The 25462-nt window shown below is 36.8% G+C and overlaps 1 protein-coding gene across 1 annotated transcript in view; it reads left to right on the plus strand.

The window, feature by feature from the left end:
- The window catches only part of INADL (InaD-like (Drosophila)), a 250541-nt gene that overhangs the window by 93347 nt on the left and 131732 nt on the right, over positions 1–25462 (plus strand). Inside the window, exons 22-27 of the mRNA XM_012722487.1 lie at positions 490–661; positions 8282–8353; positions 9582–9759; positions 12573–12683; positions 16858–16935; positions 18550–18649. Of these exons, the coding sequence (XP_012577941.1) occupies positions 490–661; positions 8282–8353; positions 9582–9759; positions 12573–12683; positions 16858–16935; positions 18550–18649 (711 nt within the window). The remainder of the gene's footprint in view (positions 1–489; positions 662–8281; positions 8354–9581; positions 9760–12572; positions 12684–16857; positions 16936–18549; positions 18650–25462) is intronic.

A 25462-nucleotide genomic window follows, 5' to 3' on the forward strand; every position in this document is an offset into this window, starting at 1 on the left:
AACAACAGTTTATCTTGGTGGTCAACTAACTTGACCACAAAAAAAAAAAAAGTGTGTTTTTGTTCTTTTGTTATTTGGAATTATTTTTAATCAGTGAAATGTCAAAGTGCTTATAGTGGGGCTTAGTCTGATAAGGAAAATTTGCTGTAAGATTAGAATATTATCATAGAGTGAATACTTTTGATAAGATATTCATCTTTCCAAAACAGCATCTTTTCATGGAGTCCACACTTAAAATTGTAACTCTTTCCTAAGCAACCTCTGGCTTCATTTTTACCATAATGATCACCATCTGAGATCAAACATTTTACTGGCATTTAATATACTTTAGCCTTATTACATTATTATTATTATTATAGTTAAATTATAATATGCAGGGCTTCTGCTCGAATGGGGCCTGTTCATAGTAGATGTGTTTAGCTACTTACTGAAGGAGGAGTGATGAATGCAAACATCTGGCATTCACTGTCATCTGGGTTTTCTCTCTAGGCATGCTCTCTCCAAATGATGTCCCAGGTCCCGGCCTGCTTGTTGAACTTCCTTCTGTGGTACAAAGAAGGGAGCAAGAAGATTTGCCTTTATACCAGCTCCCCAGAACTCAAGTTTCCAGGACCTCCACCTACACAGGAATGTTATCTTCCAGATATGCCACTGCTGCATGGTATGCCATCATTTCTCTCTGTTATCACATTATAAAAACACTTGTTCTTCTATAATAAGAAAAGTCATGATTGTAGTGGAACATTTGGAAAAATAGAGGAAAACATTATGAATAAATTCTACCTGATTAGACAGCTGCTATGAAAATTTCACATACTTAAAATATATACAAGTTTATATTTTTTTAGTGTGTGCAAATGGACTGCATGGAGTATTTGTATAAAGAATGGGATGTTAATTAGGAGTTTATTTTATCTCAAGTAAGATGTAGTTGGTGATTGGTAACATGTTGGGAGTGAGGGGGAATAGCTAAGAATGACCCTGGCTCCTAGAAGAGGCGAGTAGGTAGATAATGAGACCTCTAATTCATTGATTATAGGAGCATGAACAGATTGGAAGAGAAAATGATGAGTTCAGCTTGGGACAAGTTGAAGTCCAAACCCATAACAAAACAGAGTGAAGGCAATTAGAGATGATTCTGAGGATTAATGTTTTAAGGAGTCTCCTAACATGGATAATTTTTTAGCTAAAGCTCCTGCACTTGAATAGTCATCCAGAGAGAGTTCAAATAATAAGAGCATAGGACCTCAGTTGGAATCCTTCAAAGCAACAATAATAAAGGCATGGAAGGAAGAAGTGGAATGAACAAAGAAGAAAACCAATAAACTAGATGTTTGCGTAGAAATCAAGGGAAGAGAGCATTTTAACAAAAATATCATTATTGCTAGAGTCATCAGGTAGCTAAGGTGGAAAGGTTATCATGGGGTTTACATGGTTGCTCTTGGAAGACACAGAACAGTTTCATTAGCATGGTAAATCAGAGTAGTGGTAGATGGAGAATTTAGCAGGTCAGAAATAGCCATAGTAAGAAGGCACTGGTATTTAGAGAATCCTGGTCATGTAAAGACACAGAATGCATGTTACCTAGACAACCGGAGTATGTTCAATTTTTGTCGGATTGTGACAAGGGGAGGTGTGTGTGTCTTCCTGGGAAAGGAATATGTAGAGGCTAGCAAGGGGCTGATTAAATAGAATCCATGGAGAGGAAGAAGGAAAGAAGACACTGCACGGCTGGAAAAATTAACTCTGGAAGTTTGGCAGAAGAAGGTCTTTCTCCATGAAGATCAGGATTGACGGCAAAGACTGTGGGTAAGGTGTGAAAATGGAAGTACATCTGAAAGAAAAGCCAGAGCTGTGTAACTGTGTGAGTATAGGAGAGTAGAAGTCACCAAAGGAATTGGAGAGAGAGATAGGTAGGATTAATTTGCCTCAATGTTTTCAATATTATTATTAAAACCATAGTACAAGATGATTCTATGTTGATATAGGAAGTGTCTTAGACTTCTCTGTCCAGCAACCTGTGACTTCCGGTTCGAGTTTAAACAGAAGCTTCATTAAAAGTTGTTTTCTGCGCCCTCCCTGGTGGCACAACAGGTTAAAGCACAGCACTATAAAGCTACCGCAGCCACTGCAGCACGAGTTTGATCCCCGACCAGTGAGGTGACCCACGTGGCATGGCAGAACCCTCCTTACCTGTCCGCTGCTCCCCTCAGCAGCGTATTCCTGTAGATCTGCCAGTTCTGCTCCCCACTCTGTCTCTGGTGAATCCTCTCATCGCCCACCAACCCCCCCCCCAGCCCCCGCTCCACACCTCTGGCCTGTTCCCCAGTTCTCTATGGAAAAATAAACAACAAATCTTTAAAAAAAGTAAAAAGTTGTTTTCTGCACCTCTGCATCTCTTGAATGGGAAGGAAAGACACAGATAGGCTCAGCTACTTGAAGGAGCCTGATGGCTTTTTCCCAGCAGCACTGGGCCAGTGCACAGAGAGGTTCTGACAGACTTGGTCCTGGTGTGAGCCTTCCAACCAGCTCCCACGGGGAAGCAGTGTTGAATGAGCAGTGCATTGTTCCTTCAGCAAAGATGCCTGGAAGTAGGACTAGAAGAGTTCAGAACATGTTTTAGGACTTTTCATGTGTCAGATTACTTGTCAGACGCAACATCTTTGTGTTTTAAAGTTTTCTTGTACTTGGTGTTCGTAATTGAATCTGTCCCAAAAATTCAGAAACAGGATGCTTCTCTAAAGCTACACAATTGTAACTGAACAATTGGAAAGATCTAAATAAATTTCCAGGCCTGCTCTTACCTTATGCAGAAGGCAAAATGGAATGTTAGTTATATTTCACTCTATTATCCCATTTCAGAGAGTGAGGAGACAAGATAAAGCTCTCTCATAGCTTTATCTCCATATAGGCATACTTAGATAATCTGATTTCTCACCCAGCATGGGCATTTAAGGGCTCCAGCCTAATCCTTGTCTTAGGAAATCAGGCTTTTTTTTTTTTTCTTTTGGCTTGCTATCACTTAAATCTCAATAACTTGCAAAAGAGTTCCTGTAAATCATAGACTACCCCTTTTAATCTTTCAGGGTACGTTCCATAGAGTTAGGTTCATAGGTGAATATTTACAGCCTCTCTGGAGCCTTCCTGAATAATGCATAAATTCTCTTGGAAGACAGTCTTTCTTCAGATCATCAGGGTGTCAAGTGGTGCTAATGGTATTTTAGAGTTTTTTCTTTGCATTAATTTTTGTATAGGGCCCAGCTGCATTATTTAGTGTGCACTGTGCTTTTGCATCAAGCCAACTTCTCATCTTTGGAGGCAGGAGTAGTATTAAGAGGTCAGACACACCTTGAAAGTGGTGTTCTTTAGGAAGGGGACAGTGTGTAAGCAAGGTAAGATAACTCAGAAAAGAACCCGGGTGATCTTGTTCTGAGTACACGTACTTCATGAGGTCATCTGAGATGACCAGAAGTCCCCTGGTTTTAGTCTTTTTCTAATCCATCTCTGTAACCACCTATTGCCTGAAGACATATGGGTGTTCATCCTGGGAGACATAGGGACTCTCAGAATATAGCAGATCTACAGAACACATCCATGGTGCATGCTGCTTGGATTCTTCCTCTTTATTAACAGCTACATGACCATGAGAGGGTTCCTGTTCCTCGCTTATAAAGCAGGTTGTTGTGTGGGTTAAGTAAGAGTGAACATAAAGGACTTCACCTAATGCCTTGAACATGGTAAATGTTTAATGAAAGAAAGGCTGGCATTGATGCTGTATGACAGTGATAAACCATCATAATAGAGTCATTCATTGTTGCTGAGATTTTTTAAATTCTTAAGGAGGTTGTAGCTCTTTCTTTAATAAAGTAGGAGCAACTTACAATAAGTAAAACAAGGAAAGTGTCAAGAGGCTAAAGCCTGGGAAGATGATGAACTTGACGTAAAAGATACATATTTAAAAAAAAAATCATGTTGTAGATGGAATAGGATGCCAGTAAAAAGAAGGACCTTAGATATTGGATATTTTATTATGAGTGGCAGGAGATGAAAGAGGAGCTAGAGTGTCACAGGGAAAAGGATTAGAGAAATGTGAAAAAAATTACATGAGTTAATTTAATATTTTAAGCCCTCAATATAGTGTCTGGCATTAATGCCTTCCAAATAAATGCTAAATACTAATCCTTTGAGTCCAACGACCAAAAATTAGGTTTAAAATCAGAACACTTGTAGGAGGTTAAGTATGTGGGAGAACAAAAACATGTGCAGTTGGTAGAGACCTGCTCTACAATGCGTGAGTGGGAGGGAAAGAGGAGGTTTCCAGAGTTTGTGGCATCTCATACATGACATTTTCCAGGTTTTACGATGCTATTGCAGCTTGGTCCATTCTGCAGATAAAGACAAATGTGAAAAATTAGGGTGGAAGATAATGCAGGACTCTTACAACAATTAGATAACCAGTCCACAACATACAGAAGGCTGCAAGATTAGTAAAGCAACTAAGAAAGCAACTTAACCTTTGTGGGTTTTTAAATCCTATTATTTATTATTTAAAAACCCAAATTTTAAGGGACAATTTGCTTAATTTGATTAATGGGTATAAATTCAGGTTACCCACACCCAATTAAGATCTGGAATATTTCTGTCACCCCAGAAAGTTCGTCCATATTCTTAGTATGTGGTCTTGCTCCAGGCAACTACTACTATGACTTCTAACCTTGTAAATTGCTTTTCCTGTTCGAGAACTCATATAAATGGAATCAATCATACAGTAGATGCGTTTTGTTTCTTCTTTCCCTCAGCACCACAGCTGTGTCATTCTACACTTTAAGGGAATACTGAATTCTTTGCAGAGAGTACTGTGACATAATTGCTTTGCAGTTTCAAAATCCCAAGGTACCTATCATCTGAAGAAATAACCCTACTAGTTTGGAAAACACCAGTGCCCATTTCTCTCACTTCCAAATGTTCAAATGTGGTGTGTTACCAAAATTGACATGTGGAATTATATTTAAAAAGAAAAATAAAACCTCGAATGCACTAGTCATAACCAGAACTTTTCCATCTCACATCTTTTTAAGGGGCTCACTGTAGAGTCTCATGAATTTGTATGCAGAAATGTTAGATAAGATACATTCAAAAAGAAGGGTCACCTTAGCTATATGGAATCTTACCATTTTTGAGTTGAATGAATTTGACAATTTCATTCACAAAGAGATTGGATATCATGATTATCCAGTCATGTTTACTAGAGAAGCATACCTCCTTTGCTTTAAAATCTATAAAGAATGATAACTTTGTGCACTTGTCATAAGGGCTGAATTTCTTTTTTTTTTTTTTAATGTTTCTAATGTATGGTTAGTTCTTTTAGGGAAAATTGGTTATAAATCCCTGAGTAAAGGCAGAAACCCACTTTTAAAATTTTTGATTCTGATTCTGTTTAACCACAGTGAAACTTATAAAATATAAGGTTAGAAACCCTTTGTGAAATGTGAAATGTGTGCCAAATTTCCATATAGGAGTGTAGTAAAAGTATTTTACATTCTCAGTTAAATTTAATTTAGGTTTAAAATGTTGCATTCATCGGTGTAAGGTGACTGCATTAGTTTATATAGTTAATCCTCTCCTATGGCTTTATTTCCAAAAGTAATCACACTACTTAGATAAATGATTCTATGGTTTGTTTCTCTTTAGGTTTGAAATAATGCAAGTGAAATATATTTCTGCCAGCTGCCTAAAAAAAATGATAGGCTTTGTAAAAGCATAATAAATATTTCCACTTGTGCAAAGAATAGTACTACAATAGGCTTCATTTAAATTGGTAAAACCATGGATATTAGAAATTGTAGAAATTATATTCAGCTGCTCATAAACAGAACCCCCCAATTTAGCCAAACAGGATTTTCTTCATGTAAGAAGTCCATCTTCTTTCTGCTCTGCTGTCTTTAACATACTGCTTTAGTCCTATTGGTTCCTTATAATTTTGATATGGATCCTTCACCATCCATATCATCTCTGCCTTCTAGGCAAAAAAGAAAGAGAAAGACTTAAAGTGCTCCTAACAACTGATTTGCTCTCCATTTAATGACTTTTCCTAAAATATTACTCAGACTTTTGCTTCCTTATCATTGATCTGATCCATGCACATAGTTACCATTAACTGGAAAGAAGTTCAGAAAATGTTTTTGGTTTTTTTTTTTTTAATAAGTTGGTCTGAGTGCCACCTGGAATAAAAAGGGGTGATGTTGGTAAGAAAAAAAGGAAAGAGACATTCTATAGGTAACTGGTCATTATCTGTCCAGTTGTTTTTCCCTGAGTGCTCTGATGCTTTTACAAATAAAAAATAGACAAGTAAGGCAAAGCCATCTGGTAGTGGGTATATGTTAATGATTCCAATTTCTATCTAGGTACCTACCTACAGTCACCTTTTTAGCATATGCTCAGGTCTGCTAAGATTTTCTAGATCCTTTCAGCATTCTGCTTCTCACTGTTCTTTAACTGTCTCTAATGTCTGTAGAATAGCAAGTAGGTGGTATTTGTAACTTATTTTTAAAGATTTGTTTATTTATGCATACAGAACTGGGGTACAGGCAGAGGTGCAGGGGCAGTGAGAGGATTCACCAGAGACAGAGTGGGGAGCAGAACAGGCAGATCGACAAAGTACACTGCTGAGGGGAGCAGCAGATGAGACAGGAGAGGTCTGCCACGCCATGTGGGTCAGCTCTGTAGCAGGAATCGAATTCACATTGAAGTGGCTGCAGCTGGCTTGTAGTGCTGCATCCTATCCTGTTGTGCCACCAGGGAGGGCCTGTAACTTTTTTTTTTTTTAAAGATTTATTTATGCATAGAAAAACTGGGGTGTGGGCCAGAAGTGCAGGGGGTGGGCTGTGAGGATTCACCAGAGACAGAGTAGAACAGGCAGATCGACTGAAGTATACTGCTGAGGGGAGTAGTGGACAAGACCAGGAGAGGTCTGCTGCAGCATGAGGGGGCAGCTTCTGGCCAAGGATCTACTTCATACCACAGTGGCTAGCAGTAGCTTGGTAGCCACTTAACCCCTGAGACTTAACCCCTGTGCCACCAGGGAGGCCTGGCATTTTATTACTTCTTACTGGACATTACAGAAAAACATGGAACATAGAGGCCATCTGCTGAAACAGACCTGGATACTCTGGGAGGCTCTGCAGCATGACTTTTCTGAACTCAGTTCCTCATTTGAAAAACATGATGTGACCTGCCGAGCATACTTCACAGGGATTATGTGAAAATGCAAAGGAAGAAGTCATACCTACTTTTGGGGCATAGAATAAGAATTTACACTATCCACAAATTACTCCACTTGGTGGTCAAAAGTCAGGTACCCATTACACAATGCAGGTTAGACAAGAGCTAATGGTTCCTACTCCTCTCAATAATATGTGCTAGTGGACCTGTCCTCTTAGCTAGTTTTAGCTTTATAACTACCTGCTCGGTAAATCCAGTTAAGCAGTTCTTTACTAACGTAACATACTAGATGTAAGTATAGTGATTGTAGGTGGGAGAAACACATAGAATATAAGCAAATTTCTTTAAAAAGTCCCGTATGAGGGCCCCCCCCGCCCCCCCCCCGGTGGCGCAGCGGGTTAAAGCACAGCACTGAGAAGCTGAAGCCACTTCCGCATGAGTTCTATTCCCGCCTGCCCCGGAGGTGACCACATGGCGTGGCAGACCTCTCCTGACCCGCCTGCTGCTCCCCTCAGCAGTGTACTTCGTTGATCTGCCTGTTCTGTACCCCACTCTGTCTCTGGTGAATCCTCTCACCCTCCACATCTCTGGCCTGTACCCCAGTTCTGTATGCACAAATAAATAAATCTAAAAAAAAAAAAAAGAAAAAAGAAGTCCCATATGACTAAATTTCCATGGGGTACAAATGACAGGAATGATTTAGGATTAGAGTGACAGAAAAATCTAGAAGGAAGGGTTAGGCTTACTATTTCATAATTTCAGTTGTTTATGTCAGTTGATAACTTGGTCAATCAATACCAGATTTAAAAAAATATATTTTATAAATTGACTGAAACAAATATGAAATCGTACAAATCAAATACAGATTTTTAGAAAATAGCATCTAGAGTGTCACCAATGAAACGTTTTCAACTTTTTCATATGTTTTTAAAGCTTAAAAATTAAGAATTATTTAACTACATATAAATTGTGTGGTTTATTAACTTTCTATGAACCTTTAGTATTATGACTGTGTTATACCTTATATATGTGTATTTTTGTTTTTTTCCTTTCTCCTCAGTGACTTACCTGAGAGAGAAGAAGGTGAAGGAGAAGAAACTCCAAACTTCAGCCACTGGGGTCCACCAAGAATGTATGTTAATGACACTATTGGCTTTCTCAGTTGGGGAACATTTTTGGATGCTCTTTTTTAATCCATTAGTGTCATCAGTCACCCTCTATCACTTGAGAAATTGCAATCATGCACATCCAGGCTGATCTAAATTATAGTTTCAGTTTATCTTACCTAAAGATACTTAGTCAGGCAAAATCAACTATAACCAATATTAGGAAAATCTTTACCATGCTCATTCAGAGAAAGCAACTTACAATGTCCATTATCCCTGCATGTCTCTTATCCCTGCATCACTGACCCATAGGTAGTACTGCTTAGTATTGGGTAAAGTTTCTTATTTTATAAACAATAACATTGAGATTTCTATCTGTTGATCTCTACCTTCCTCCATGTATAACCCAAGCTTGTGTTTTGTTTGAGCTAACAGAATGTGGTGGGCCCATTGTTCTTGGATATTGTTGTAGGGTACGTACTCACCATGGCTGCACTCTGAAGATTAAGAAACCTTTCTTAGCCTTACTTTCTATTCTTTGTGCATTAATAACCTCACCATACTTATCTAACCAAGTTTCATCTTAAAAACTCTGAAACTGTTTTCTGAGCTGCTTTTTTAGAATGTGAGTTAATTATTGGCCACATTTGTGCAAGGACAAATCCATAATGTTACGAAGGGCAAGTTTTATTGCATGCTTTCTTTTTTAAAATGATGTGAGGTAGAAAGCTTCCAACTTTAGGATCAGATAAAAACTGTCCTCTGCCCAAAGAACCACAGGTTAAAATCTGCTGACTGGGAAAAGTATGGTGGGCAAGGAGGCTCTCAGTGGCAAATTTATCTTATTCTGAAAGTCTACTGATTGCCGATGATAGAGGTGATTTTTTACTCTTTTGTTATTTTTTTTAATTGACTCTTTACTGTGATAGGTATAAAAGAAAGAACTAATCATAGGGAATATATTATGGTAAAAGATAGGATCATCCAGGCCTAGCTACATCTCTGAATTGTGAGGTTCATATTCATTACTTTGAAAATGTACCTTTTTTAGAATGTAAACTTTCATATCTGCCATGAATTACTGATGATATCATTTTGGAACTAAGTAAAATTTCTATAACACTTATAAAAATACATCTAGAAAATATATCTAAAGAACAAATCACAAAGGTATAACACAAATCAAAGCAGTGACAGTCTAACAAGTTGAATTAATTTATTCTTGAGTAAATCTTGATTTTTCCTCTCTTACAGTGTTGAGATCTTTAGAGAACCTGATGTGTCTCTTGGTATTAGTATTGTTGGTGGTCAGACTGTTATCAAACGCCTCAAGAATGGAGAGGAACTTAAAGGTATATTTATCAAACAAGTTTTAGAAGATAGTCCAGCAGGAAAAACAAATGCTCTCAAAACCGGAGATAAAATTCTTGAGGTAAATGATGCTTTTCCTTGAAATACTCCATAAGATAGTAAAATAATCACTTAGCCCAAATTCCTTTCTTCATGTGGGTGTATGTTTATATACTGGGGGGTATTTTATTTAGTTGCCTTAATCTGTACCTTGTTTGCACAATTTTATGAGATTCTAAAGTTGGGTTTGTTTCCTTTTTATCTAAATTGATAGTCTTCACCTAGTAAGCGACATTAATTCATCTTGTATCATGATTACAGATATACTTGAACTTGGTTTTGACATATCTATGTTTTAGTTTATCTCTTTCTCATTAACTTTCAATTCTGAAATATAGTAGGTCCTTGGTGTCATTTTGTCATAACATTGATAAGGAGAAAAAATAATGGATTTCAGCAGGGTCTATGTTCTTTGTGAACTGTGGGGTACTCCGTTTTTCTCCTAAGCCATGTGAGGCTCTTTGGGATGTCTAAATTGTCATATTCTTGAGTGGGTGTGGGTGTGAATGGCTCTACAATACAAAGGCATTCTGACCAGGATCTCCCTTCACTCCCTGCGCTGCTGGGATTGGCTCCTGAGTTGCTCAGGCCACCTGCATCCTCAACTGGAATAAGCAGGTTGGAAAATGAATGAATAATAATCTTTACTCATTATTCATATTAGAAGTGTTTGAGGTCTTTGATTTAGAATTTTGTGGTGATAAATATGCCCTAGGTACTTAACTTTTAATTATACTAATCTGTGGTAAAATCAGTTTTGTTATACATCACTGAAGTTGCAATTTCTAAGAACCTATCAATCACATTGAGTACTTAGCTATTGTTTATAGATTCACAGGAAATAGAAAAGTACTTTATGAGGCAGGTACCTTCTCTCCCATGTACCTTCTCTCCCAGGTACCTTCTCTTAGCCTCCCCCAATCTTACACAGTTTGTCACCCACCAAAACTGAAAAGCTGATTGACCCTGGCACAATTCTTAAGTAATGCACAGATTGAACCAGATACATAGGCACACATTTGTTTGTGAGTTTCTAGATCTATTCTCATATAGATCTACTGCTTTTTCTCACTGTTGATTATTTTGAGGATAGTTCCACTGGCAGTTTCACGCAACTACAAATGTGCACACCCAGAGAACCAAAACACCAGTAACCTTCCACCATAGTCCATTGAGCCCATTAGCTTCATTTTAAATTATTATTACATCTTACTTATTTGCTGTTACCCATATCCTCATTCAACTCAGATAGGAAAGTTACAGCCCATTATCCTGAGTAATTTGATGTCTATAAGAAAAAAAGCACAAATACTTATGGTGGCTTTTTGGACCTTCCATGTTGTGGCTTCATCTCCCTTCTCAGCCTCACTGCTTTTGCTACCCCTCACTCACTATAGTTTAGACTTCCCTGTCTTTTTAATTCCTAATACTTTGGGTCCCTATTTGCCTATGTTAACGTCTTCCCTCAAGCCTCTGTCTTTCTGCTCTGGACTCCTCACTTTCCTCATCACTCTAAAGAGATGCAGGGATGAATCATTCCAATGACTCCTTACACACTCTTCCAGTACCTTTGGTTCTCATTCTGTTCACTGAACCTGCTGGGAGAACCATATTCTTGTTCATTGTGGCTCTTCGCTTATTTGGGATCTTTAACATGACTTGAGGAAATAGCCAGCTATGATGCCTGACCTCATTTTAAATTCCCAGCTACACCACTCAAGTGAGTCTTTAGTTCTGCCCTGCACACCTGTGATAGTTCCTTAGAGACTTGCTTCTCCTACTTCCATAAGTAATTATTTCAAACTTCCTATACCTTCTACCTTAGTCTTAATCTCAGTTCATGGTCTGTGTTTCTTTTTTCATTGAGAAAATAGAAACAGTCAAAGGGAAATTTCCTGTGTTTTCCACTGCGTAACACATCTTACTTCTAACTGTCCATAACAACAAATGCACTGTTTGTGTTTCTTTCTATAGCCAATCACTGTGAAGTGTGCCATTCTCTGTTCACTATCCAATTATTGCTTTTATAGTTGTCACGTTTCTTTTATCGTCTCCTCTCCACTGCATTGTTATTGCTGTGGTTGGTATCTTGGTATCTCCCATCTTAAAAACTAGAACTAGTCCTGATCCCACATACCTCTCCACACTCATTACCATTTCTTCAGTCCCCTTATAGCAAAATAATATTCACAAATTGTCCATAATCACTGACAATAAGCCACCTCCACAACACTTACCTACTGCATTATTGTTTTTGAGGAATTGGTCCTTTTAAATATGTATGATAAATGCAGGATGTTCAAGATTATGAGTCTATTTGCAAATTAGGTTTTCTGACATTTGTATAAGAAAATGTTGACATTTAACCCAAAATTTTGAACACAACATTTTTAAAAGATACTATGGTTATTTCATACTTCTTTTTTTGAACATAATTTGAGTAATGTTTAACTACCCAATTGTAATTATGGATGATTCACTTAAAATTTCCTTCTTTTCAGTTGGCAAAGAGTCCAATGAGATTCCCACCTCTTTTGCCCCCACTCAGAGTTATGTACTATGTTAGTGGCAAGCTCAGAAGCTTCTTAAGATTCTGTTACTGACTGAAATGTTTTGGATAAGTTTATTTAACCAGGGCTATTGGTATTAGGTTAGGGTCATGACTACCTTTCCTGAAGGTAAGCTATTAATTTAACTTTGGTCTAATTTATTCGACTTTGACTGTTCTTAGAACTAGGTAATCCCCTTAGAACTAGGTAATCAAAATCCTGAATTTTGAATTAACCTCTCTACAATACATGACTTTCTAATTGAAAAATTACTTCTGTGTTTTAGGTATCCGGAGTAGATTTGCAGAATGCCTCACACAAAGATGCAGTTGAGGCCATTAAGAATGCAGGAAATCCTGTGGTGTTCGTTGTCCAGAGCTTGTCATCTGCTCCAAGAGTAAGTTTTAGTTGGTATTTTCAATATGTTTAAAAATATTTTATCTGTGGACCAAGCTTTTTGCTTCATTTTTTTTGCCATGTTTTTCCCCACACATAATTTTATTATTACTTTACTATTACCTAGATAAACATTTAGTTTCAGAAAGATTTAGTTATTGGTATCAGTTTCCCTCTTTTAATCTGATTGTGATCGTTTACTCAAATTAAAGTGACTCCAGTGTGTACTGATTCAAGTTACTGGCTGTGGAACCATATATGTTTGGATTCTTTGATTCCCTGTTTACCAATTTTGTATCTTGGAGGCAAGTAACTTAACTTTCCTGAGCCAGTTATTTTACTTACAAAATATGTTAAATAAGATGAGGATCACATATAGAAATATTTTAGAGGTACTGTCAAAGATTGTGTATGTTTACTAACGCATTGTAAAATGCAAATATGCATGGTAGTGTATTCAGTTGGAAATTCTGAATTTCCAAAAATAGCAATATTAAATCATTTTTTTCTGTTTTAAGTCCTTTTTAGGTAAGAACTGGAACTCTGACACACAGATGTTAGTGGCAGAGTGTATATTTTGTATTCCAATGTGCTCCAGTAATGTTATCCTTAAGCCCTGTAACTGGAAGCAATATTTATTCTCTTTGTTATATAATGGAAGACAGCTGCTGAGAACATTGACACTCCTGAACAACAGAAAATTTGCCTATTTTTTTTTAAATCTGTTCAATATAATAATACAGTATTTTTCAGTCTTTAATATGTCAAGGTATACAGGAAGTAATATTAACAAAGTGAGCAAACAGATGTTTGGCTCCCCATTGATAAGGGCTTTATTGAAAACTTGTCTGCACATAGTAGGCCTTCTCCTGGCGGGGCATGCTTTGCTATGTGTACATTTCCCGTAGCACTACACTTCCACCATCATGTCTAACTGACAGAGGTGAACTGGGTAAAGTCTTATTTTCATACAGTTTTATGTTAAAGAATTTCTGGAATCTGATCTTTAACTCCCAATAATGAGATAGTAGTTGAGGCCATTAGTTTTATTTCTGGAAACTGAATTCAATAAGGAAGTCAGCCAGATTGCTCCTTTGCCAAGGATACTTCCAAAGAAATAGTTTTGAGCTGGAATGAGCCAAACAAATTACACATTGCTATGTGGCCACTCGTGAATGCCTTACCAAAAAATATTCAAAGTATTGGTTGTAAAGTCAACCAAAAAGGCTAAACTTTCTCTTCAGCCTCAACTGGTGAGCTGAGGTGGCAGTTTTCACTTCAATGAATGAATGGTGCAATTTCTTCCAGCCATTCAGAAAAAGTATGTCTTTGCTTGGTGCATGTATGTCCCCATGCTGTATGACAGACTGCCATCACGTGCAGTTGGCTCAGCAAGCATTGAACTCTCTGTGGTTCCAGCCAAGGGAACATATTCTGTTGATGGTACTAATTACTATGTCTATGATTTGTTCCATTTTTTTAACAGTCAATGATTTCTATTGAATGAGGTGATAAATAGAATCAAGTTTTCTACCTTTGCAAAATGATGCTCTTAACTTACTTATTATTGCAAGTAGCACTGATGATCAGAGGAATAGAAAATATAGTCAAGGCTTTATCCCTTTTCCCAGTTTATATTAAACTTTGAGACTTTGCTCTAAACACTAACAAAACTCATTTCCTAATGATGGGCCCATCAAAGGCATATGTTGAAAAAAAGTCTTGGGCACATGAAAGTTCTCGTAAACACCATGAAATGCCTAGTGGTATTTATATTTGTACTTTTTTCTTGAAGTTAAATTTTATTTTTCTATTTTTGTGCTTTTAACACATGCTTTAGGAATACTGTCGATACATTATCTTTTGTAGCTTTTTCTCAATTTCTCAAATGCATTTTCAGCTGGCCAGAAAGAAATTTGTGTATTCACTTTGATTCACTTGGTAAATTTTGATTTGAGAGCACACCCATGGATTATATTGAAGTACTGTAGAAAAGATTTTTTTTAATAGAAAGTTTTTGTGCCAAGTTAAGTTTTTTCTATTTACTAATATTAACTACATTTTATAGTATATTTAAAAACCCTTTGGAAATTGGGGTCATCCCTTCAGCTTATTAAATTTGTCATCATATATATTTTCCTTTTTTCTTATATTCCATTTGTTCTTCCCTAATACCATTGTTTCAAAATGGCATTGAAATTTTTTTGACAAGTACATTCTGGATATTAATTATATAAAGCCTTTGGTTACTTTCAAAGAAATATGCTCTCTTCTATTTTTCTTATAATGTTAACATTTGTGTACAGAAATGTTTTTCTCTGCTATTCAAAAAACAAACAGGGTGCATTGGTGTTTTACTAGTAGAATTCTCACCCCCAAAAACGCAAACAGTGTAAACATGAGTGGCAACTGATATCTGTCCCAAAACTTTTGCTATTCAGCTTTACCTGTTTTTTTCATGGGAGAAAGTAGTCCCATTGTAGACAAATAATTTTGATTAGTAAGGGAGGCAGTGTTTGCTTCTGTGATTCTTCACTATAATAAACACATACCTGTAAATCCACCAATTTTTGAACACTAATTTAGGTTATTGTGAATATTAAAGATAAATTGAGCATTTAGTAGTGTCTGTCCACATAAGAAGCACTGAGTGTGTGTTGATATATTATTACAGGGTAGGGAGAGGGGAACCCCAGAACCCCCAAACCTGCCAACTCTAGAGGTTCTGGCATATAACACGTCAATTAAAAAACATATAAACCTTTAATGGAAAGGAACTATAATACAATTAGTGTACAATATAAAGAGTATAGTTTCCAAATCAAGCACCCAAAGTTACCCATCCCCTCTTGGGTAAAAGTCCACCCAAACAGGATTGACCCTAAGCAAATCCCAAAAGCCCGCCACAAGTATAAAGCACCTTCCAGCAGAGACCCATAGAAAAAGGTCAGAAATGGCCAGACAAGTCTGGGAGGAAAAAGCAAAGTCAAAATCAAGGAAAAAGCTGCCATTGTTAACCTCCCCACGGGTCTCTCACCCACATCTGCTTCGACCAAGGAGCCAGTGCAGCTACTTCACAGGCCTCTCTGCTCCATGTGCCTCCTGCAGGTCACCTTCTGGCTCTCCATCCTGCTTCCTTCCTTCTCCAGTCTCCTCCCTGGCTTCCTCTCCTCCCTGCATACCTACACCCTCCTTTGGGTGAAGCAGGGACCCTGGAACCTCCCCTTTTCCTGGCACCACACTGTTAAAATATCACTGCTATTTTTTACTTAACTGAAACATTTCGGAGACTTCCTCATTTATTCCACAATTAATTTACTGCTCTAAACTCTAGATTGATCATGGGAAAAACAGTCTTAAATAGTTAAAGGTATTTTTCTGGTATTGTTTTTAAATTATCCTTAAGCATGCAATATCATTAATTTTCTATGACAGAAGATAGTTTTTCCTTATCTTTCTGGGTTGATCATCAAATTTTATGCCTGTATTATTTATATGAGTCAAAATAGACATTATATATTTTCCTTAGATGTTTCATAGTTTTAAAAATGAAATGATTCGAAAAGTAGTCTGTACTTTTTGCACCATTAAGTATTTAAATAATCACTGTGAAATTGAGTTGTTTCACTCATATGTAAACATTTATTGAACCTGACAGTGTTTTAGTTCTTTCTGAACACCAATGTTGTAAGTGACAAAATTGATGATAAGTCAGCTTGCATCAAGCTTTTTTACCATGTGGTGTAAATACATTTGTAACTCATCTTTGTGCTGTGGAAGTGAACTATTTTTTGAGTGTGCATGGTATGCCAGAAAACATAGTTTAGGTGGGGTATATGTTGAATAAGGTTAATAAGTAAATGATCTGTCCAAGTTCTAGGAGTGAGTTGAGATCACCCATAAAACTGTATTTTCCAGCATGAGATAGTTGGATAACAATCAGTCTATAGTGACTTTCTTTTTAGTCTTCTTCATCTGAACTTCTGAGTCTGTGTGTACAGTTTGTAAGGTTCTTGCTCCTTGATGTGGTAAACACATATACAATATCACACACACCATTTGCCTTGAATTATATTCTCATGTCTTTTACTTTTTAGAAGTCAGAGTTGGTTAAGTTAAACTTAAGAAAAGACATGATTGTGACATTTAAATGTGTTAATTTTTTTTGGTTCTAGGTCATTCCTAACATACAAAAAAAAGCCAATAAAACCACTAGTAACCTTGACCAAGACACCCCGGAAAAAAAAGAAAAGGTAACTTGAACCTCTCAAACTTTAAAGAAATGTTTTTGGTTTCTGTTTGCTTATCTGAAATGCATATTTTAAGGGTGACTTTTTGTCAGAGTAGAAGTACTGTATTTATGCTGTTTCCTTCCTTTGAACATAACTGGTTCCGGCCAGGACGTAGATCAGAAACCCAGTGGAACACAGGTATAAAAATGTTTTAAAGCACCAGCCATCCTTTCCTGTTGGATAGCTTTTCTGTCCCAGAAAATGTCTGTCACACTTGGGAGTTTCTAAGACTTTGGTCTTCTGTTCTCTCAGCCTGAACACTGCTTTTCCATAAGAATCTTTCGTCCTCCATGGACCCAGTTCAAAGGTTGTCTCTACTGAGAAAATATTCCTTACCATCAGAATCATCCATTCCTGCTTCCCTCCTTCTATTTGAGTAAAATTACTTGATCTAAAATTTACTTTATGATTTGGCATCAGATAGTGACGAATTTCTATTCTTTTCCACAGGTAACTGATGATGCCAGTGATTTAACATTTACCCATTGATTTTCAGTGTTACCTCTGTCATATCTTATGTCATCAGAGGGATTCTGTTTCTGAGTTTTCTCTTTGTTCCACATGTCCATTCCTGTACGATGCAGAACAACTTAAACATTATAGTAGAGGCCCTCCCTAGTGGCGCAGTGGGTTAAAGCACTGTACTAAGAAGCTTAAGCCCCTTCCGCATGAGTTCGATCCCCGTCTGCCCCGGAGGAGATCCACATGGCGTGTCAGACCTCTCCTGACCCGCCCGCTGCTCCCCTCAGCAGTGTGCTTTGTCGATCTGCCTGTTCTGCTCCCCACTTTGTCTCTGGTGAATCCTCTCATCCTCTGCATCTCTGGCCTGTACCCCAGTTCTGTATAAATAAATAAATCTTTAAAAAAAAATTATAGTATATATCTATTTTAAGTTAGAATCTTCTAACTTAAAATAAATCTTTAAAAAAAATTATAGTATATATCTATTTTAAGTTAGAAATTGCTCTGGTAGAGCAATTTCCTTTACCTATTTCTTCTTCAGAAGTGCCCTTTTCCTTTTCCTTTTCTAACATATAAATGTAAGAAATAACTGAAAATTTCATCACAAAAAAAATTCTTTTGAGATTATAATTGAAATTGTATAACTTGGAAAGAAGTTATATCTTTATGATATTAAACCTCTTAACTGTTAATATCACATTTTTTTAAGTATTTCAATTTTTGAAATTGAAACTTTTATCTTTACACATTGTATTGCTTTTGATGATGTCTTAATATCTCACTGGATTTGACGTGTCAAAATTTTCTTGGGGACTTTGCCAGTTGGCTTCCTCAGGAAAGAAATGCTTCCTTTCGTGTTGGTCAAGAACCTTAAAAGTCACACTTTTTCATGTCTGTGGTGGTGTGAATTGGTGTGTGTACTCACAGAGTCACTTTTGTCGAACAGCTTACACATTAAGAAAATAAATTGCATTTGTTTTCCAGTCCTTATGGCACGGCTGATGTTCGGTACAGTCAGAATAATATCCTGTTTGATACTTGATATCCTGTTTGCCACTAAGGAAAGGAACAGTACAAAGGCAGTTAACCCTTTCTCTCAATTTTGCACTTTAGAGACGTGGAACTGCACCACCTCCAATGAAGCTGCCACCCCCCTATAAAGTTCCATCCGGTGACAATGATGAAAGTGATGAAGAGTGTGCATTTACCAACAGTGAGCTCCTTTAAATTATTTGGGGTGGATGCAGAGTTTATTAAATTATACTGTATTTATTGTCAATCTTTAAACACAGCAGTGTAGTTCTTAAAAATCATGCATCAACACATGTTAAAAAGAAAATTTACATTTTATGTACTTTTTCATTCTTATTTTCCCTTTGATATTGGTAAACTATGAGTGAATGTCTAAGACAACTTCGTTGTAGCTATTTTATTTGTATGGCCTCCCAAACTTATATTTAGTTGAGCTACAAAGTACTGAAAAATCCTGGAAATTGGAGTTTGACCATAATAATATGAGGTGGAAGTAGCTGATTACTTGCCATATTCAACTGGATGGTAATGTTAATGCAAAAATATCGAAGGCTCGCCAAGACCTATTTTTGCCTTTAAGATTCATTATTATCTTTTGCACTGGCTGTATCAAATATATTTTCACATCTATATTTAATGGAGGTTTTATTTAAGAGAGTTTACATTTCTTTTATACATGTAAAGTATATGTAATTTGGTCTGATTGCTATTGAGTAAGTAATTTCTTTGGAGGTTGATGAAAATACATTAAATTAGATTGTGGTGATGGTTGCACAATTTATGAATACACTAAAAGCCACAAGATTGTACATTTAAATGAATGGATTTTGTAATTTGAGATATATATATTTCTTTTACAAAAAATAGTTTTCCTTTTTAGACAACATAAAATAGGAAAGCAGTTTGAACAAGAATTGAAAGAGTTAAAATTCTGGCTTCAGTTATTTCTAGTGTGTGACCATAAAGGGCATGTGTGCTTTTCAGTAAAAATAACAGTACTGGCTTCGTAGGGCTGTGATGAGGATTTATTTATTGGTTTGGGATTATCTAGTGAGTATTGTTTTGATGCCACTGTCTACGCAGAACATGTCCCCAAATTTCAGGCTCATTGGTACATGTTTACTCACACATGTCCATAAACACATTCGTCACTCAGTGTAATTCAGGAAGGACAGTGATTTACAGCAGATGTGGGAAAAGAAAATTAATATTGAAGTCATCTTTTTCTATTTTTAAGATATTCATTTTTTTAACATGCATTTTTTACATATCATTTTTTAAAATAAATGTTTTAGTGTTTTTCTTACAGCTTTGTTGGCTTTGGGGTAGTACTGATTTCTCCTTTCCAGTGCAGTCCCTATGGTTCCACCACCATAGTACCCATGAATCATCACCCGAATATTGAAGTCATCTTCTAACTGTAACATTAAACAGATTCTCCAGCAAATCTATTTGGACAGTGAATGTGATTTTCCTCTTTATTCATTTGTCCCCCGGTATTTTCCCTTCCCAGTGTACCTTTTCCTTCCACTGAACTTATTGTTAATGTTCTCCAGAAGAGTTTGAACTATGTGGAGGGGTTAGATGATTCACATTTAAAATATAGGTGAACCCAAAGCCTTCAGCCTTCCCTAGATTTCTTTTATAAATGGGTCCTTGGGTTTTTCTTTGTACTTGTTAGATGAATAATGTATTCATCTGCCCAAATCTAAATGTAGATCGATTCGCTGTTTTATCAAATTCTATTCTCCCAAAACTAAGCATTTCTGTTTTAAAAGTTCAGCCAGTCAGGAAATGTTTATTGAGTGTCTGTTGTAGGTGGGCAGATGCTCTTCTGTGTGTTGGAAACATAGCAGGCAACAAGAATTTGCCTCTCAATTAGTTTATAATCTAGTGAGGGAGAGAGATGATACACTACAGATAGGTTGACTGTTGGTAAGTACTGTGAATACATTAGTAGTCTGGTTTTAAAAGGCTAAACCATGACCTAAAGCAGGAACCAGATTTACGAAAATCAGCTCACATAGCCATTGAATGAATCAGGTCGGTTTTCAAACTGTGATCCACTGTAATATATTTTACTGAGCCAATTATGGATGCACGCATGCACACACAAGCATGTGCATAAGGAATTAAAGTTTCATGAAATATTACTGACCTTTATAACGGAACAAAATAGCTATTCTTTTTCTTTTGTATTATGTTTTTTTAAATGCTGTTTGTAACTCAATTTATATCACAACCAATTAATGTGTTGCAGCCTGCACTATGAAAAATACTAATCTGGACTGGTGGATTTTAAACTTCAGTGTGCATCAGAAGTACCTGGAGAGTTTGTTAAAACAACTAGTTACTGCATCCCCAAATACTAGCTTCTGATCCCTTAGGTCTTCTAGACCTAATGATTTGCATTTCTAAGCAAATGCTGATTCTTCTGATCATATCTTGAAAACCACTTACCTGGATGGTATTTTAAATTCAGGGGGCCATACTACTTAGGAGTAGTATGTTGACACTAAACAAAGCAAGCCTAGTCTCTGCCTCCTAAACTAGCAGAGGAGACTGCTAGCATAAAAATGTAAGATTATGGAATTATGAAACTTAAAAGACAAAAGCATTTCAAAATGGGTCTAACCCTGAGCTTCAGTAATTAATGCTGAAATGATACTGAAGAGGTTGGAGACAGAGAAGTGCCTGGTGCACATGGCACTATGGAATTGATAAGGAAGAAGAGAAAGAGGCTACATGATAAAATAACCTCGTAATTATCCCTCAGAGAATTAAATGTTACAACCAATATAGAGAGTATGATACAGAATGTGTATTTTATCATAGATCACTTGCATAGTTAACACATTTCATGACATTCTGGTGTCTGTCATGAATCTTATAGTCACCAATTGAAGGAAAATTTCATCAACTTCAATTAAAAATTGAAGACAATTATAAATTAAGAAACAGCATTTCTTAACCCTGTGGCTAATCTTTTACCTGCTATTCTCAATTTTTGTAAAAGCCTTTACCCTAAAAAGAATCTTAATCTTTTTTATTATCTCTCTTCCTGAAAGTGGATCAATAAATGTGGATGAGTCTTCATTTCCAATCTCTCTCATAACTGTAGTTTCCTTTACATTTTTATTGTCGCATTTTTAGTAAATAAACAGTGGTAGTCACAGTGGTAGTACAGTTATGTGTCATGCATTATCCCCAAATCTTTGAATATATTCTCAATCTGCAAAAAACACACTGAAAAGGATATATTATCTCTTTTAATTTCAGCTTAATGTCATCTTCTTTGGAAAACTCTTGCTTGATTCCTTATTCTAATATATATCCCCATATTTTTCCTTTATAGAATTTAACAAAATGTAATTATTTGATTATTATCTGTTTCCTGCTCTTAAGTTCCATGAACCCAATGACTCTTTGTTTTAGTCTGGCATACCTTAAGGAAGCTCAGTATTTTGGGCAAATTAATGATAGGGTAACTTGGGTAGTCACAGTGGAGGGATGATGAAACCACATATGATGTGATGCTTCAGAGAGAATAAGCTCACATGGACCATCCACCTGATGATGGAGTATCCTGCTTGACTTTTCTTTTGCACTTTGCCACCTCTCCATTATAAAAGTTTTGTTCCCGAGCCCTCCCTGGTGGTGGGTTAAAGCACAGCACTAAGAAGCTAAAGCCTCTTCAGCATGACTTTGATCCCCACCCCAGAGGTGATCCCACATGGCAAGGCAGACCTCTCCTGACCGGCCTGCTGCTTCCCTCTACAGTGTACTTCATTGATCTGCCTTTCTGCTCCCCACTCTGTCTCTGGTGAATCCTCTCACCGCTCCTGCACCTCTGGCCTGTACCCCAGTTCTATATGCATAAATAATGTCTTTAAAAAAAAAAGTTTTGATTCCCCAGGGAGAAAAGCCACAATCTCCAGAAAGAGAACAAATCATCATTTTCACAAATACCAAGTCAGGGCTTTCAGACTGTAAAAAATGTGTTTGGCAACAGTAACTAAGGCTATATGTGAATTGCACATGAAAAAAATCTAATCAGCATTATCTACTTTGAAAATTTCTTAATATCAGTTAAGAAAAAATGAGAGAATATCTGGTGATAATACAATTAGAAAAGTAAAACTCTTGATAGTAAGCCTTAACTTTTCAAGTCATTAACTCTTTGGCAATGTGAAGAAAGCTATAATCCCATTCAGTCACCAGAAAAATATTTACAGATACACAGAAACATTATTACCCATGTATGTATGCATGCAGACACACAGACAGACACACACACCATTTTAAATAGGAATTATTTTGTCTATTTAATAAGTCCCAACATCTTTTTAAGGATTCATGGCCCACAGATTAACAATGCCTATCATATTTTAAAAATAATAGTAATAACCTGTGGAATTTTATTTTAAAATATCTGGGGAAGAAATAGGGATCTATTATTTTCTTCATTGGAAGCTTAAGTATATTATAGATTTCAGTTATTTCTGAATTAGTTTTTAAGGTTATTTGAATCCAGACTAAATGTCTATAGGCTTTTTTTAAATGGTTTTATTTATTTATTTATGCATACAAGAACTGGGGTACAGGCCAGAGGTGTGAAGCTGAGAGGATTCCCCAGAGACAGAGTGAGGAGCAGGACAGACAGATCTAAACACACTGCTGAGGGGAGTGGGGGGAGAGGAGACAGGAGAGGTCTGCCTCACCATGTGAGTTAGCTCCCTGGGCCAGGGATCCAACTCATGATGCAATGGCTGCAGATAGCTTCATAATGCTGAGACTTTACCCCTATGCTACCAGGGAGGGCCTATAGACTCCTTTACTTCGTTTTTTTTTTTATGTGACAGTCTGTTTGAAAATAATTTGGAAATGAAATGTTAGTTGTAAATAAGAGAATTATTAAGAGGGTCCCTCCCTGGTGGCGGTGGGTTAAAGCACCACACTATGAAGCTGTCCACAGCCACTGCAGTACGAGTTTTATCCCCAGCCAAGGAGATAGAACATGGCATGGCAAATCTTTCCTTTCTCACCCACTGCTCCCGTTGGCAGTGTACATCTGCCTGTTCTGCTCCCCACTGTGTTTCTGGTGAACCCTCTCACCCCCCACATTTCTGGCCTATACCCCAGTTCTTGTGTGCTTAAATATATAATCTTAAAAATATTGAGAGGAGGCCCTCCCTGGTGGCGCAGCAGGTTAAAGCACAGCACTGAGAAGCTAAAGCCACTTCAGCATGAGCTCTATTCCCACCTGCCCTGGAGGTGACCACATGGCGTGGCAGACCTCTCCTGACCCGCCCGCTGCTCCCCTCCCGTCGATCTGCCTGTTCTGTTCCCCACTCTGTCTCTGGTGAAGCCTCTCACCGCCTCTGAGCCTCTGACCTGTACCCCAGTTCTGTATGAATAAATAAATAAATCTTTAAAAAAATATTATTGAGAGGAATGAGATTTGCCCTACTCTAGTATCACAATATATGCTATACTAGTTATTTTTAAATGCAGTCTGGAGCTTTTAGAATTGAGCACAAGTATTTTTTAAATCAGCTGTTCTCAACTGCAGCATTCTGACAAAATTGTTCTTTGTTGTTTGGGAGGAGGGGAAGCTATTGGGTTCTAATCAGCAGCCCTGGTGTCCACCCACTAGATGCCAGTAGAAGTCTCATTCTCAGTCCAGTTATAACAACCACAGACATCTCCAACCATTGTCAAGTATTCCCTGGTCTAAATAAAGGGGATCTCTTTTATGAGGGTACCAAGCATATGTGTGGAATGGAAGTCCCATATAAGAATGAATGAACCATGTGCATATGAATGAATGTGTTTATGAACCTGCCTAGAATACCAGGAACACTCCTGATTGGAAACACTGTTTTAAAACTGCAGCATCAGATCTCTTTAGTATTTCCATTAAAAATAATCTAGAAACAGACCCAGGTATCTTACTTAGAATTTAGAATGTAAAACATAGTCTTTTTTGAAAGAGAAAAGTAGAAATAGGATAGATTATTCAATAAATGATGGGATATCTTATCATTTGAGGAGAAACTACAGAGATCTTCACTTTGCCAAAATCCAAGTTAATTACAGAAGAATCATGTAATAAAGTCTAAATAAAACTTAAAATATATCTTTTAAGGGAAAGTCTTTCATATGATCATTATCAACACTGGAAAGAAGATCATCATGCTTATTTATATAAACTATAATTAGTCAGAAAAAGACAAATACTGTATGTTTCACTTGTATGTATAATATTTTTAAAAGCAAGCACCCAAAATAAACCTTACAAAAACTGATGCTCACCAGTAGAGAAGGTTTTGTGCGGTGAAGGTGAAACAGGTAAAGTTGGTGGGTGGAAACTAGACTATTTGGAGTGATAATGATGAAGTGTGTGTGTGTATGTATATGTGTGTGTGTGTGTATGTGTGTGTGTGTGTCAGTTATAATGCTGTGTACCTGAAGTTTATAATAATAAACCAATAACAATAAACCAAGTTAATAAACCAATAATTAACCAGTGTTAAATAAAATTTTTTAAAATAAATGGTCACTACAACTAGAACCCTCATTGCAAGTGGGGATGTATGATGGTATAGTCTTTTAGGAAGTTTCTTCCCAAAAAATATGTTTACCATATTACCCCAAAATTTTAAGTACTTAAGAGAAATGAAAGTATATGGTCACCCAAAGACTCCTATACCAATGTTCATTGCAGCATTATTCATAATAACCCCAAGCTGGTAATAACAAAATATCCATCAACTGTGAATATTATTCTTCAATAAAAAGGAGCAAAATATTGATAAATGCTTTTTATGCTAAGTGAAGAAAGCCTGGTACAAAATACTACAAACATGGTATGATTCGATTTCCATAGAACATCCATTAAGAAAAATTTAGATATAGAAAGCAGGTCAGTGATTGCCTAGATTTAGGGTTAGCATTGGACTTAATGAAATATGGAGAAATGGTCTAAAACTGG

The sequence above is a fragment of the Condylura cristata genome, unplaced genomic scaffold (genome assembly GCF_000260355.1).
Source record: "Condylura cristata isolate star-nosed mole 26May11 unplaced genomic scaffold, ConCri1.0 scaffold00008, whole genome shotgun sequence".
NCBI lineage: Eukaryota > Metazoa > Chordata > Mammalia > Eulipotyphla > Talpidae > Condylura > Condylura cristata.